Source organism: Pteronotus mesoamericanus, unplaced genomic scaffold (assembly GCF_021234165.1).
Source record: "Pteronotus mesoamericanus isolate MK-2021 breed Mesoamerican mustached bat unplaced genomic scaffold, CSHL_Meso_final contig_2, whole genome shotgun sequence".
NCBI classification, from domain to species: Eukaryota; Metazoa; Chordata; class Mammalia; order Chiroptera; family Mormoopidae; genus Pteronotus; species Pteronotus mesoamericanus.
Window position 1 is genome coordinate 25,826,727 of NW_026555084.1, and position 16,572 is coordinate 25,843,298.

The 16,572-nt window shown below is 37.3% G+C and overlaps 1 protein-coding gene across 1 annotated transcript in view; it reads right to left on the reverse strand.

Moving 5' to 3' along the window:
• The window catches only part of SMAD5 (SMAD family member 5), a 51,046-nt gene that overhangs the window by 5,195 nt on the left and 29,279 nt on the right, over positions 1–16,572 (reverse strand). The window contains exons 4-6 of the mRNA XM_054568417.1: positions 15,200–15,319; positions 2,899–3,120; positions 1,332–1,588 (exon numbers count right to left, since the gene is read on the reverse strand). Coding sequence (XP_054424392.1) covers positions 1,332–1,588; positions 2,899–3,120; positions 15,200–15,319 — 599 coding nt within the window. The remainder of the gene's footprint in view (positions 1–1,331; positions 1,589–2,898; positions 3,121–15,199; positions 15,320–16,572) is intronic.

A 16,572-nucleotide genomic window follows, 5' to 3' on the forward strand; every position in this document is an offset into this window, starting at 1 on the left:
AAAGATATATTAATTTTTAACAATATAGAATTCCTTTATAGAAACCCTTAGAGCAAGCTGTTTCAGATTTGATTTTTTTAAATTTCTTAAAGTAAGTACTTTCTGAAGTGTAATATCTCATAATTTAAAAATTAATATTTCTGTACTGAGATACATTCTTATTTAACGGGATAAATAAAACCTATCAACAGCCTCATATAAGTTCACATCAGATTTTGTTACCAAATTTTTTTTTGTTTCCAGGTTTTTGGTATTTTTTTTAAATATAAGGTACTACAGATATTATCAATGCATGCAAGTGTAATTTAAGTGGCAATCACATACCAATTATCCTTTAAAATAGGAAATTACTGGGATGAATTGAGCTAGAACACTTTATCCTAAAACTCCAGACAAAAGTTAAAGTTTTTTCCATTTTTATTTGCCTGGAGTTATCAACTCTCTGCTTTACTGCTCATAGTTGTCCTGGGCCAGAAAAATTAGGCTGGGGAGGTGGGAGGGTGTAGGGACTGGGTGGGGGCCGGGGGGCCGGGGGGGGGGGCAGGGGATAGGGCAGCGATGGGGGAGAAAAGGTTAAATACGCAAAAGTCGTGTTTCTGTAGGAGGGAGGGAACTACCGCCTTCAGGGCCCCTGATAAACGGATGCTAGTGGCAAACCAGTACCGACGCAGCACAGGAGCACCGGGCCCTGGGACTGACGCCAAGAAGAGTGCCCGCACGGAGCGCTTGGCGGCTGCTCTTCTTGGGCTAAATCCCTAAGGACTGAGTGGCTGTAGTACAGGTTGCTTAAATATATCACTGAAATTCTTCCCAAATTTTGCTCATGAACCATCATCTTTGGAATGCCAATAAAATGTGGCCAAGAGTAAATGATAATTTTGAAAAGTTCTTTAAACTTTGCAAAGCCTCAATAACAGACCTTATATACGTGGAAAATAATTTTAGTATACTAAAGAATCCTTGAAGTCACTCTAATAATGGGATCTAAAGATAATTGAAACTGCTAAAGCTAAGGAACTAAAATAAATTTTAGCATTAAATGCTCTCTAGCAATGTAGTATTTACCTTAAATTCTTTATCAACTCAGCCTCTATTCACCATTAAAACCAGTATCATGCATTTTATAATGTCTGGTTTATAAAATAAAATCTTAGACCTATCATGTGGTAAAAGTTATAGAGTCAAGAATTTCATTTAAAAACCTATTAAATCAGGTTAAAAGTAATTACCACCTTTCATTTAATAATGGTTCTTTAAAATTATATCCTACAGACATGTAATACACATATTTACAGTGACTCAAGTCAAGCTACAGGTCACAGCCTACTTACCTTGACAAAACTCATTCGAATTGTACACATTTTGGTGAGCTCATATACTGCCTCAAACCCATGGTTGACAGACTGAGCCAGAAGCTGCGCAAACTCCTGATTGTTGAAAATTTTGAGACTGCAGCTGCTGGGAATCTTACAGACGGTGGTAGGATGAAAGCCATGATGAAAGTTGCAGTTCCTGCTCTGCACAAATATGCTGCTGTCACTGAGACACTCGGCGTACACCTCTCCGCCAACGTAGTACAGATGGACACCTTAGGAGGACAGGCATTACCAGAGTCAACAAAGCAGCATAATGAAACCAAAGAGGCTGTATGAGGTGCAACCAAGGACAGCCACTCATCGCAGCCAACTCCCCACAGTCTAGATAGAAGGTACCACTAGGTGGCCTTACGCTGCCAAAGATAAAAAGAAATTAATGCCTATCTAAATCCAAAATTGTCCTCATGTAACTAAGACTTAAGACTCAGGTTCGCAACATATTAGGTTCTAAGTTCAGAGGGTTTTTCCCTTCTTTCAACAATCATGTATCATCTCTATGACAGAAAGCAATGGCAAAAAAAAAAAAAGTGCCTTATGATGAGTCCTTTCAAAAGAATGCTTGGCTTATCAAGTATCATAGTCACTTGGCAAAGAATTCTGTACTCCTTTTGCCAATGGAGGGAAGAACATTAAAGAAACCCTAAGGCACACATGTAAATTCAGGTCACAAAAGGAGCCTTTAAACTGCAGATTTATTTTACTTTCCTTTAAAAAATGTTTTTGGTATTTAAAATATATATACATAACTATGAATGCAGTTCCAATATTAAAATTCAAATTATACATCTAAAGCTGAAGTTGTTCTCAACCTTCTACTACTGCCAACAGTGCAAGAAGACCGTCCCTGGACACACAGACCTCTGCACACATGTGAGTCACAGACTTGTATGAGGCTATGGCATTACAATCTTTTTTTCTGAGCAAATAAAAATGACTCATAGAAGGGTCCTAAAACTATACATACTGATTCTAGAAGTCAAGAATTCACCAAGTAGATTTCTCTTGAAATATTCTGCTGTAGTAAGAACATCAATGTATAGGAGTGAGACACTTTGCTCAAACTGGATTTCCTACCTATAACCCTTCTCCTCCAACATAATGGAAATTCCTACATGTCACTTTAACCTAAAATACTCCATAAATATCATAATTATAAAATTCTCACCCTTCAACAGCATTCAAATGTTCCACAAATATTTGTTGTGTATTTACTATGAATCAGGCAGTTCTAGCTGCTGAAGATATTCTAAACAAGGCAATTTTCTGTAAAGTTCATATTCCAGTCAGAAAAATATTTAAAAAATAAACATAGGTAATATGCTTTCAGATCCTAAGTACTATGAAAAAATGTAAGCAGAGTAAGGAAAAGAGGACTGATGATGCCTTTACATCAGCACCTGCAAGGGGAGGGCAGAGGCTGCGCCCTAAGCTCTGTGCGCTCCAGCACCTCACCCAGCGGATGGCACACGGCAAACACAGCGAAGGCTGCATTCAAGCAAATGTGCGGAAATGACAAAATTACCTTTTCCAATATGTCGCCTCGTGTTTTCAATTGTCGAGTTACGATTAACGTTTGACAACAACCCCAAGCAGAATCTACTTTTGTTATTGGAAGGGTCTGTGAATCCATCTACTAACACACTAGTAGAAGATGCATGAAAAGCTTCCCCAACACGATTATTTAATTCATAGTAAACAATTGAACACCAATGTTTGGGCTCTTCATAGGCAACAGGCTGAACATCTGTGAACAAACCAAACAGAGAATACGTTTAATGAATCATTATCAGAAACTCCAGATTCTTTATGGTTTCCCTTTAACCCACCCCAGTACTACATGAAAAAAACATACTCGGATATTTCACTTAGTCTCACTGTCCTGCCTAGCTTTGAGTCTGTATCCAAAACACAAACTCCAAAATGCTGTGAATCTGATGATTTTAAAAATTATACAAGTATAGGCAACATCACATTCTAAATTGTTTTTCTAGAAAAATCTAATCCAGGTTTAATGTTTGAGATGACAAACCTGTTTCAGTATCCTAAAACACTAAACTATACTGAGTACCTATAAAATTATACTGAACAAAAATCTAAACTAAAAAACTAAGTGAGACTCTCAGCAATAGACCCTGTAGAATAGAGGGGAAGTTTTTCGACTTGATAAAGAACATTTACAAAAAACCCAACATACTTAATAGAAAACCTAGGAGACCCCCTGCTACGGCCAGCAGTGACAAGGCAAGGGCGTCCTCACCCTCCGCTTCAACACTCCACTGGAAGTCCTGGCTAATGCACCAAGACAAGGAACGGACACAAAATGTATATGGGTTGGGAGAGAAGAAATAAAATTGTCTTTTTCCACAAATGACATGAGTGTCTACATAGAAAACCTGAAATGATTGACAGAAACAAATGAACAAACCCTCCTGGAATTAATAAGCAATTACAGCAAGGTCGCAGGATGCAAGGTTAATATACAACAGTCAAATCACTTTCCTATACACCAGCAACAAACATGTGAATTTGACATTAAAAACTTATTACCATTCACATTAGCATTCAAAAATGAAATACTTAGGTAAAAATCAAACAAAAATAGGTACAAGATCTTTGAAAAAACCTATAATACTCTAATGAAAGAAATCGAAGAACTAAGTAAGTGGCTATTCCATATTGATAAACATGAAGCTTCAATATTATCAAGATGCCAGTTCTTCCCAACATGATCTACTGATTCAATGCAATCCCAACAAAAATCTCAGGAAATCATTTTGTGGATATCAACAAATTGATTCTAAAGTTTATATGGAAAGGCAAAATACCCAGAATAGCAAACAAAATACTGAATAACAAAATCAGAAAACTGACACTACTCAACTTAAAGACTTACTATAAAGCTATAGCAATCAAGACTGTGTAGTACTGACAAAAGAATAAACAAACAGATCAAAAGAACAGAAGAGAAAACCCAGAAATAGACCTAATAAATTAACTCATTTTTAATGAAAGGGCAAGGGCAATAATGGAGAATAGTCTTTTCAGCAAATGATACAAGAACAACTGACATTCACATGCAAAAAAATTCATCTAAACCCAGACCATACACCCTTCACCAAAATTACCTCAAAATGGATCAAAGACCTAAATGTAAAAAGCAAACTATAAGGCTTCTAGAAGATAACATAGGAGAAAATCTAGATGACCATGAACAAGGTGATGAATTTTTAGATATAACACCAAGGAATGATCCATGAAAACAACACTCAAGCTGGACTCAATTAAAAACTAAAAACTTCTGCTATGCAAAAGAGAATGTCGAGGGAGTAAGACAAGCCAAGACTGGGAGAAAATATTTGCAAAACACATATTTGATAAAGAACTGTTATCCAAAATATGCAAAGAAGTCTTAAAACTCAACAATGAACAACCCCATTAAAAAATGGGTCAAAAACATAAACAGACACCTCCCTGAAGAAGATACACACAGGGCAAATAAGCATAAAAAGATGCCCCAAGATTTCCAGCTAAGATGGTGGCACAGCTCACCTCTTAGCACAACTACATCAAAATTACAACTAAAACATAGAACCACCATCACTCAGAACCATCAGAAACTGAGTTGAATGGAAGTCTCATAACTATGGAATTAAAGAAACCACATCCATCCAGACTGGCAGGAGGGGCACAGACGCAGAGCGGGCCAGGCCCACATTCACTGAGGGAGGGTGTCTCAGGAGCGAGGAGTCCCAGCCCCACATCATGCCCCCTTGCCCAGGGTTCCAGTGCCAGGAAGATAACTCCCCACAACTCTGGCTGTCAAAACCAGCAGGGATTGGATTGAGTCAGTGGAAGAAATTTCTAGAGTCCCAAGCAATTCCCATTAAAGAACCCACACGCAGGCTCAGGCTCACTCCCTCTGAGCTCCAGCACCAGGGTAGTGGCTTAAAAGGCACTGGTGGCCTATGGGGAGAAAGTGAAGTGTCTGGCATCAAGGCAAGAGCTGGGGGACAGTGTTCTCCCAGACAGAAAAGTGGGCCATTGTCCCTTTTCAGAACCCTCCCCCGACAGGGCCAGGAGGCTGGTGCCACATCTGAGACTCTATCACCCGGCTAAAACTGTTTGCCCCACCCTGGAGATCCCCAGAGACTCCATCCCACCCAACTTCTGGGCCCACGCAAACTTCTTTTCCATATGAATGGCTGATCTTGGCTCATGTTTTGTAACTTCCTAAATCCTCTCAAACAAGCAACAGCCAGCCTCAGTGAATCCCCAACCTCTCATACCTCTTGCTAAGGGACCCCCAGGCCTGGGACTAGCAGCAGCCAGCCTCAATTCACAGTTTGGCTTCACCTGGGAATCTCCAATCCTAAAACAAGTAGCAGCCATCTCAGATTGCTTTATAGCTCATGCAGGGTGGCCCCTGGCAAAACAGGTCGGGGCTGACCTTGGCCTGCACCGCCAGGGAATCCCGAGAGCCAGCGTGCCCAGTGGACAGCTACAGACCACGTCAGAGCACCACCACACTGCCCTGCACAGCTGATTCTCCATGGAGGATGGAGATTGGAGGTTAGTGATCACAGCCAGTCCTTGCAGCTGACTGGCCTGAGTAAACCCCTCCCACTTACCTGTTAACAATAATCAAGCCATAACTCCAAGAGGAGGTGCACTCAGCCCACATGAAGGGCACACCTCAAATACCCGGCTTGGGTGTTAGGGGAGGCTGTGCCACTGGACCCTACGGGGCACCTAGTACATTTGCGGCGCTAGAAAGACAGGGAGTCATAGCAGCTCTACCTAATACACAGAGACAAACACAGAGAGGCTGCCAAAAGAGGAGACAAGAAACATGGCCCAAATGAAGGAACAGATCAAAACTCCAGGAAAAGAGCTAAACAAAATGGAGAGAAGCAATCCATCAGATGGAGAGTTCAAAACACTGGTTTTAAGGATGCTCAAGGAACTTAGTGAGAACTAATAAAAAACAGCAAAGTCAGAAACGAAGGGTCCACTAACTGACATAAAGAACAATTTAAAGGGGAACAACAGTAGAGTGGATGAAGCCAAGAATCAAATCAGTGATTTGGAACGTGAGGAACCAAAAAACAACCAATCAAGAACAAGAAGGAGAAAAAAGAATCCAAAAACACGAGGATAGTGTAAGCAGACTCTGGGACAACTTGGCAAGCGATCCAATCACAGGGATGCCAGGAGAAAAGAGCAAGATACTGGAAATCTATTTGAAAAAATAAGGAAAGAACACTTCCCTAATTTGGTGAAGGAAATAGACATCCAAGTCCAGGAAGCACAGGGAGCCCCAGTACAAACTGGGTGCAAAGAAGTTCACTCCAGGATATATCATAATTAACATGCCAAAGGTTAAAGATAAAAAGAGAATCTTAAAAACAGCAAGAGAAAAAGCAGATAATTACCTACAAAGGAGTTCCCAGAAGACTATCAGCTGATTTCTCAAAAGAAACTTGGCAGGCTAGAAAGGATTGGCAAGAATATTCAAAGTCATGAAAAGCAGTGTATAATGCTCACCCTTTTGCCCAAATTTCTGAAGGAAAAATAAAGATGCGCATTATACATGAGTAGTACTAATTCCGTCTCTATATAAATGTATTTAATTCCTTTTTTTATGCTTACGCATTAAAAGTGTAACTCTAGAAAGCAATAACAATATCCACGTGCAAAATGATCCCCTGGAATATGATAATTGGTTTTTTCCCTAAATATAAATAAATAAAAATAGAATTAAAAAATTAAAACAAAATATCTTTTTCCTGAAAGTTTGAGCCAAAAACATGGGTGCACACTATACATGCAAACACACTGTACACAGCAAAATACGTATATACAAGATTGCTCTACCTGGCAAAGACATCGTTTAGAACTGAAGGGCAGATAAAGAGCTTCTCGGGTAAGAAAAAACTATACAAGCTCATCATCACCAAACCATTATTATATAAAATGTTAAAGGGACTTATTTAAGAAAAAAAGAAGATTAAAACGAAGAACAATAAAACGGCAACAAATATATATATCTATCAACAATTGTCTAAAAAACAAACTAAGCAAACAAGGAGAACATCATGGATACAGAGAACATCTGACGGTTGCCAGATGGGAGGGGGGAAGGGGGGGAGGGGGGAAACGGGTGAAGAGGTGAGGGGATGAAGGGGCACAAACAGGGAGTTACAGAATAGCCGTGGGCATGTAAAGTGCAGTCTAGGAAACGGAGGAGCAAAGAACCTACACAAGCCCCATGGACATGGACAATGGTGTGGGGGCTGCCTGAGGGAGTGGAGAGTGCTGGGTGGAGGGGGGCAAAAGGGGAAAATTGGGACTGTAAAAGCATAATCAATAAAATATAATTTAAAAACAGAGATGATGAACATTATATGTTATCAAAAGAATGCAAATTAAAATACCACTGCCACTCATTATAATGGCCAAAATCCAAAACACTGACAACACCAAATGCTGGTGAGGATGTGGAGCAAGATGAACTCTTATTCACTGCTGCTGGGAATGTACAACTGTAAGACAGTTTGAAGGCTTCTTACGAAACTAAACATGTTTTTAGCACACAATGCAGCAAATATGTTTCTTGGTATTTTGTGTGAAAATTACGTTCATTCAAAAACCTGCACAATGTTTGCAGCAGTTTTTTTTACTATCACCAAAACTTGGAAACAACCAACATGTCCTTCAGTAGGTCAATGAATAAATAAACTATGGTACACCCAGAAAATGGAATATTATTTAGGACTAAAAAGAAAGGAACTATCCAGCCATGAAAAGACATGGGGGAAATTTAAATGCAAATTACTAACTCGAAGAAGCCAATCTGAAAAGGCTACATATTGTATGATTCCAATGATATGACATTCTGGAAAAGGCAGAACTATGGAGAAAATAAAAAGATCAATGGTTGTGAGGGCTTAGGAGGGAGGGAAGGACAAGCAGGCAGAGCACAGGAGTGTCTAGGGCAGAGAAACTATTCTGTACGGCCTATTGTACAATGGTAGACACACGTCATTATCCATTTGTTAAAACCCACAGAGTGCACAACAGCAAGAATGAACCCTAAGGTAAATTATGGATTTCGGGTGATAAGGATGTGTCAGTCACTGCAGGTTCACTCATTGTTAATAAATGTTCCACTCTGGTGCAGGATGCTGGTAGTGAGGGAGGCTGTGTATTTGTGGAGGCAGGAGGTATGTACTTCAGAACTCCGTATGTTCTGCTCAAATTTGCTGTGAACCTAAAAAATAAACTCTGTTTTTTAAAAAACCCAAACCTAAGTGAACATTATCCTTGCGTAAAAGGTGGTATACATTTAAAATGTTAAATGCCAGACTATGGAAAAAGATTTTTTATATAGTAAAAAATACAGATCGTCCCCAACTTACAATGGTTCAACTTAAGATTTTTCAACTTTACAAGGGTGTGAAAGCCATATCCATTCAGTAGAAACTGTTCTTTGAATTTTGATCTCTTTGGGGTCTAGCAACACGCGGTAGGATATGCCCTCGTGGTCCTGGGCAGTGGCAGCAAGCCACCGAGCCCAGCCAGCCGCACGATCAAGGGGGTAAACAACTGATAGCCCCCAGTGCATTCGTGGTGTGTGGCAATTCTGACCCACTGCAGGCTAATGGAAGTGTTCTGAGCACGTTTAAGGATGGCTAGGCTAGGCTATGATGTTTAGCAGGTTAGGTATATTAAATCCTTTTTTGACATAAGCTATTTTCAATTTCCAATGGGTTTAACGGGACGTAGCCCCATTGTAAGACAAGGAGCATCTGTACTGACCATATTCTTATTAGTTTAAAAGTCAACAATTCATAATGGACGCATGGGTGGGAGGGACATGGAAGCCCTTCACCTTGTCCTCACAGGATGTCTGTCTTGGAACTGTACTCAGGCAGAACTCATGGAGCCACAATTTTCTTTTTAAAAAGCAGGGATAAACATGTAAGAAAAACCTAAGAGTAGTCACACGGCCTGTGTAGGCAGTGCAAAAGAATTGGTTAACTTTTAAAATTTACTTCTGATTGTTCAATTGCCAATAATTCAGAAGAGGAGAAATAGAGAACAATAAATCAATGGGGACCCAGAGAGAAATTATAACAGCTCAGATTTTAAAGATGTTTATACAAAAATGGAACAAGGAGGGGCCCACACCAAAGACATACAAATGAATAGCAGGAAGTTTTAAGAATAGTGTCAGGAACACTAGAGCCAAGAATGAGACAAAGCTTGAAAGAGAAAAATTGCTAAGCAAAACTAAAAAGACAACTTTGGTTAGGATGAAAAGAAAAGAAAAGCTTTGCTTCTGCTCAAGGCCGAGGATATATTGCTAACTGGTGATTCAAGGCATTGTAGTTTAACGTTGACTTTCTTTTTGTACCTCTCTGTCAAAGAAAGAAGAAGAAAAAAACACAAAATAATGACTGAAATGAGAAGAAATTTGGATGAAAAGACATCCATGAGGGTGAGAAGACTTGAGTGCCAGGTGGCCCTAGGGATACTGCTGTTGCGCTGAGACAAACTGTATTCCCAGGAACACCTGACACACCACGCCGTTAAACTGCGCCATCTGATCTCCGGGAAACTGGGAGAAGAAAAATGATCGCTGGGGTAAATACAGTCCTTATATTCAGAAGGAAGATAATAATACTATTTATTGGGTATTACCTGATGACATAAACGAAGATCACTATATATATATTGTCTAGTTCAATCAATATACTAATTATCCCTGTGTAAATATCCTATTTATTTTAACAAATGGAGAAACTTAGGCTTAGAGATTTAAAAAAGCTACCCTAAGTTGCAGAGCAAATAAGTAGAGATCCAGAAATTCATGTTCTGAGATATTTTGTTCTAAATGAAGGTAGTCTATGAATTACAAGCAAATTAGTATAACAAAATTCCTAGGTAAATTCTAAATCTTGAAAAACCAAAGACATTAACAGGACTATTGGGGAGCCAGAAACTTAACTGTTTTCAGAAACATGGGGCTCCTGGAAAACCCTACTGTGACATGACAGTCTTTTGGTATTATCACAAGTAAGTATAACACAAACAAAAAACACCCCTCTTCTAAGAAATGTATAAAATGCCAGTATCTTACTTTTAAACTTGCAACAAACTAAAGAGTTTAGGGTCTCAAAATAAAGTGGCTTTTAAACCACAATCAAGTACCACTTCATACCCATTAGGATGGCTATTATTTTTTACAAAGTATTTACGAGAATGTGAAAAAACTGGTGCCCTAATGTAGGCCGGTGGAAAGGTCAATGGTGCAGCCAGCACGGAAAACAGTTGGGCAGCTCCTCAGTAAGTTAACACAGAATTACTGCAACATTCAGCAATTCTACTCCCACGTACATTAACACCGAATCGGTTAAAAAGCAGACTCATATAGATACCTGTAACACCAACGTTCATAGCAGCATTATTTAGGAGAGCAAAAAGGTAGAAACAATCCAAATGCCCATCAACTGATACATGGATAAACAAAGTGTGTGTATCCATACAATGGAATATTATTCAGCCTTAAACAGGAGTGAAATTCTGATACAGGCTACAACATGAATAAGCCTTGAAAACATCATGGTACGTAACGTAAGCCAGATACAAAGGGACAAATACATAGTACGTGATTACACTTAGGGAACTAGAATAGGCAAATTCACAAAGACAGAAAGTAAAATGGTAGTCACCAAGGGGCATGGGGAGGGAGAATGGGGAGTTGTTTAATTGGTACAGAGTTCTGTTTGATATCATAAGGAAGTTTAGAAATGGATAATAGTGATGGTTGCACAATATGGTGGTTATACTTCCTGTTACTGAACTGTACACTTTAACAAGAGTCGCCAAAGTACATGAAGCAAAAACCAACCGAATTCGAGTAGAAATAAACAATTCAATAGTAATAGTTGGGAACTTCAATCTCTCACTTTCAAAAATTGATAGAACAATTAGACATAAATTAAAACAAAAGACTTGAGTAATACTATTAACCAACTTGGTCTAACTGAAATCCACAGATCCTATGATACTCCATGACAATGAAATATACAAGTTTTTCAAAGGCACATGGAATATTCTCTAAGGTAGACCATATGCTCTGCCAGATGCTGGCAAATGTTTTCTGCTTACCAAATCCAGCAACATATAATAAGGATTATATGTAGCAAGTGAAACGCAAGCATTTTAGGTTTTGCAGGCCACACACTATCTCTGTCATATAGTTTTCTTTAATAATCCTTTAATAATCTAAAAACCAATCTTAGGTCACAGGCTGTACAAAAATATGCATACAAGTTGTAATAACTTTTAAAAAATGGAAATCATACAAAGCACATTAAATACCCCACAATGGTATTAAACTAGGAATTAACAACTGAAAGAAATTTGGGGAATTCTGAAATATTTGAAAATTGATTAGCATACTACTAAATAACCCAAGAGTCAAACAAGAATTCACAAGGGAAACTTTTAAATATTTTGAACTGAATAAAAATGAAAATAAAACATATCCAAATTTATGGGATACAACTAAAGGGGCGGTTAGAGGGAAATTAATAGTTTTGAACAGCTATGCTAAAAAAGAGGAAGCAACTCAAATCAATAACCTAAGATCTCACCTTAAGAAATTATAAAAGTAAGCAGAAAAAAGGAAATAATAGAAATTAGAGTGGAAGTCAATGAAAAAGAGGAAAGCTATTTTTTTCAAAAGATCAAAGAAATGGCAATCCTTTAACTAGCCAACCAAGAAAAAAACAAAAGATACAGATTTCCAATGAAATCCTTGTTCAGGAATGAAAACGTTAACTACCAATTCTTACAGAAATTAGAAATTAGAAGCTTTATGCCAACAAATTAGACAATTTAGATGAAATGAATAAACTTCTAGAAAGACAGAAGTTACCAAAAACTGACTCAAGAAAAAAAATGACCCTGAATAGACCCATATATAACAATCAAAAAAATTGAATCAGTTTTAAAAAATCTTCCCACAAGGAAAAGTCCAAGCACAAATGGCTTCACTAATAAATTTTATCAAATATTTAAAGAAGAAATAATACCAATATTTTACAAACTCTTCTAAAAATAGGAGGAAATACTTCCCATTTCCTCCCATGAGACATTATCATCCTGATCCCAATGTCAAACCAAGACACCACTAGAAACTGCAGACCAGTATCACGTATGAATGTAGAGGCAGAAATACTCAACAAAATGTCAGTAAACCTAACACAGCAATACATGAGAAAGGGCTATACACACTGACCACGTGGGATTTATTCCTGGATTTTAAAGCTGGTTTAACATCAGAAATCAGTTCATGTAATATACCTTCTTACTAGAAAAAATAACAGAAAACTCTATGAAGAGTCAGAAAAGGCTTCTAACAAAATTCAACATCCATTCATGACAAAACTTGCCAAGAAACTAGGAATGAAAGGGAACTATTAATTTACTGGTTAGGCCCTCCAGAACAATGCCGAATAGAAGAAAGAGGAGATAGACATCCTTGTGTAGTTTCAATTCTAGGGGAAAGCAATTTAGTCTTTTATCATTAAGTATGAGGATAGCTGTAGGTTTTTCATATGTGCCCTTTAATAATAATGAGAGAGAGAAGTTAAAGCCATCTAGGTTGGACAGGAAAAAGTAGTGTTTTTTATCAGATGACTCTAAGGAATCGACATATGCACACATAAAAACCTACCTCTAGAAATAATCATTGAATTCAACAAGGTTGCAAATTAAAAGATTAATATATAAAAATCAATTGTAATCCTATACATGAAAAAGAATAATCCAAACATGAAATTAAACAAATTTCAATCACATAGAAATAAATTTAAAAAGAGAAGCAGATATAAAAGGCTTTTATACTGAAAATGGAAATCTAAATGAATGTAAAGACTCCACATTCATGCACTGGAAGGTGATAGTAGATCACCCTAAATTTAGAGATTCAATATGAACTCTATCAAAATCCAAAGAGGGTTTTTTTTTAAGGAATGAATTTGAGAAACTGCTACTAAAATGATACAGAAATGCAAAGAAAACAGAATAGCCAAAAATGTTAAAAAATAACAAGGTTGGCCCTGGACAGGTGGTTCAATTGGTTGGAGCATTGTCCTGTACACCAAAAGGTTGTGGGTTTAATTCCAGGGTCAGGGCATATGCCTAGGTTGTGTGTTTGATCCCCAGTTGGGGCTCATATGGGAGGCAACCAATTAATGTTTCTCTCTCTCTCTCTCTCTCTCTCCCCCCTTCTCTTGCTTCCTCTCTCTAAAAAACAATAAACATATCCTTGGGTGACAATTTAAAAAAAATAAAGTTGGAGAACTCATGCTTCCTGTTTTCAAAACTCACATATAGTTTTAATAATCAAGACTATGAAGTATAGATACACAGATCAATGAATATAACTGAGGGTCCTGAAATAAGTGCTAACTCTTACGGTCAACTGATTTCTGATGCCAAAACAATTCAATGGAGAATGCTCTTTTCCACAAACAGTGACTGCTAGAACCAACCACAGAGCTATATGCACAAAGATGAATGTAGACCTTTACCATACAAAAAACTTAATAGGAATCGTACACCTAAATGTAAGAACTAAAGCTATAGAACTTTTAGAAGAAAACACATTAGGAAAATTTTCATGACCTTGGGATAGACAAAAATTTCTTAGATGGAACAACAGAAAAAGAAATACATTGTTAAACTGGACTTTATCAAAATTAAAAACTTCTATACTTCAAAAGATATCATTAAGAAGATAAAAAGACAATCCACAGACTGAGAAAATACTTGCAAATCATATATCTGATACAGGAGTTCTATCCAGGATATATAAAGAACAATTACAACTCAATAATAAGACAGGCAATGCAATTTGAAAGTGGACAAAAGATCTGAATAAACATTTCACCAAAGAAGATACATGAATGGTCAATGAGTACATAAATATGTTCAACATCATTATTCATTAGAAAAATGCAAATTAAAACCGCAATAATATAGGATTTTACACCACAGTAAAATGGCTATACTAATAATAGTAACAATAAAGAAAATAACAAGTGTTAGGAGTAAGAATGGAAAAATGGTACTGCCATTTGGAGAAACTTGGCAGTTAGTCTTAAACAGTTAACTTATCATATGACTCAGAAATTCTACTCTTAGGTAGGTTATCTATCCAAGAAAACCAGTGTCCACACAAAGACTTACAGGCGAATGTTCACAACAACATTGTTTATACTAACCCAAAACTGGAAACAATTAAAATGCCCATCAACTGGTGAATGGATAAACAAAATGTGGTACATCATATAATGGAATATTTGTTCAACAATAAAAAGGAACTATTGATACATGCAACAACATGGATGAACCTTGAAAATATGATGCTACGTAAAAGACGTAAAAGATGCTACGCAAAATGTGATTCTATTTACATGAAATGTTCAAAAAAGGCAAGTCTATAGATATAGAAAATAGAATTGAAGGTCTTTGAAAATGGGTTTGGGAGTGAAGCTAGGCTACAAAATACTCACAAGGGATATTTTTAAAGGGTTATGGAAATGTTCTAAAACTACGTTATGGTGATGATGTAAAACTTTATACATTTACAAAAATCAATGAATCGTACACCTAAAATGGATAAATGTCATGGTATAGAAATTATACCTCAATAAAGCTATTTTTAAAAAGCGGTCAAGAAGTTAAAAAGAAGCAAAGAAACAACAAAGTAAAAACAGCATAATTAACATGGAGAGTATTTCTCTTACCTCTGCTGGATATACTGGGCATAATCTGAGGAATCATATTATTGCTTGTATCCATGGGCTGGGAATTATCTTGACCCAACTGATCATCTGGTGGCATATAGGCGGGAGGAGGAGTATCAGCTAAGAGGAAGAAAATGAGACAAATTAAAAGACCCAGAAGACTAGTTACAGTCTTCATCCTGCTCAAAGTCACTGTAAAAGCATTTTTAAATTCATGGTTTTCAGCAGGGTCCACAACTGAGTATCACAGACGCATCAAGAAGCAGGGTGCTATCTTAGGGCAAGAGAAAAGGAAAACTCACAGCCTTTCGCTACTGAAAACCACTGTTAAGTCCACATGTATTTTGGACAATCCAGGACAGTAAGGGCAGTGCTAAAATTCACTAGGATAGAATTCAAAGTCAAGTATTTTGCCTTTATTTGCTTGAAATCATATGCTCAGAAAAACTGCAACTCCTAGAAGTCAATCTGAAGGACACGATTATCATAGTCCACATACATATCTACAGACACACTTTTAAATGATCAAACTCATCACATACTATACATTGTCATTTAAAACTGGAAAATAAAGCTATGCTCCTTCAAAATTTGCTGTCAACACTAAGAGCAGTTTATCTAATTTTTTGCAACATCCCAAAATGGCTGTTTTGTCCCATTAAATAGCTAGATAATTCTCTCAGGAAACTGAGTATTAACCAGAAAATCTTCTGAGTTCCAACACTCATGGTTGAAATTCCTCACAAAAGCTCCAGCTATACTTCTTTGTCTCAGTAACTATAAATACTGAACATAATTTGTCCTCCACCCCAAGGTTTGTACAAGATACATTTTCAGACAGAGCTACAATCAGAACTAAATCTAAGACGAAGTATAAAAATTAGCTTTTGAGCAAATACCTACCAGCAAGTTAAACAGTTGGTGCTTAATTCCTCTTCAAAAAAATCAAAAAACAAGGAAAACCCCCTCAGCATCAAATGATATTTTGCCACCAAGAAGCCACAGAGAATCTAATATGACTCTGCCTGCAACAGGCATTCAGATATCTGACAGTGACAAAGCATGTGTCCACACATGACATGACATCAACAAAAATTAGAAACTTGGTAAGTCATTCTTATCCTTCTCCAGGCAAATCAGCTCATCAGTTATCTATTGAAAGATAACTGGAATTCAGTTTAACCTTCCAAAATCTAAAATGATTTGACAAACAAAGTAGTAAAGTTAAAACAGCACCGACTTTGAGGTCAAAGAAAGTTGGGTCTAAACCCCCATTTATTAGCTGTGTGACTTTAAGCAAGGTGCTTAAACTTTTGGAGTAGGAATCAATTTATTTTTCCACCTCTAAAACAGGAATATCTACCTTACATGCT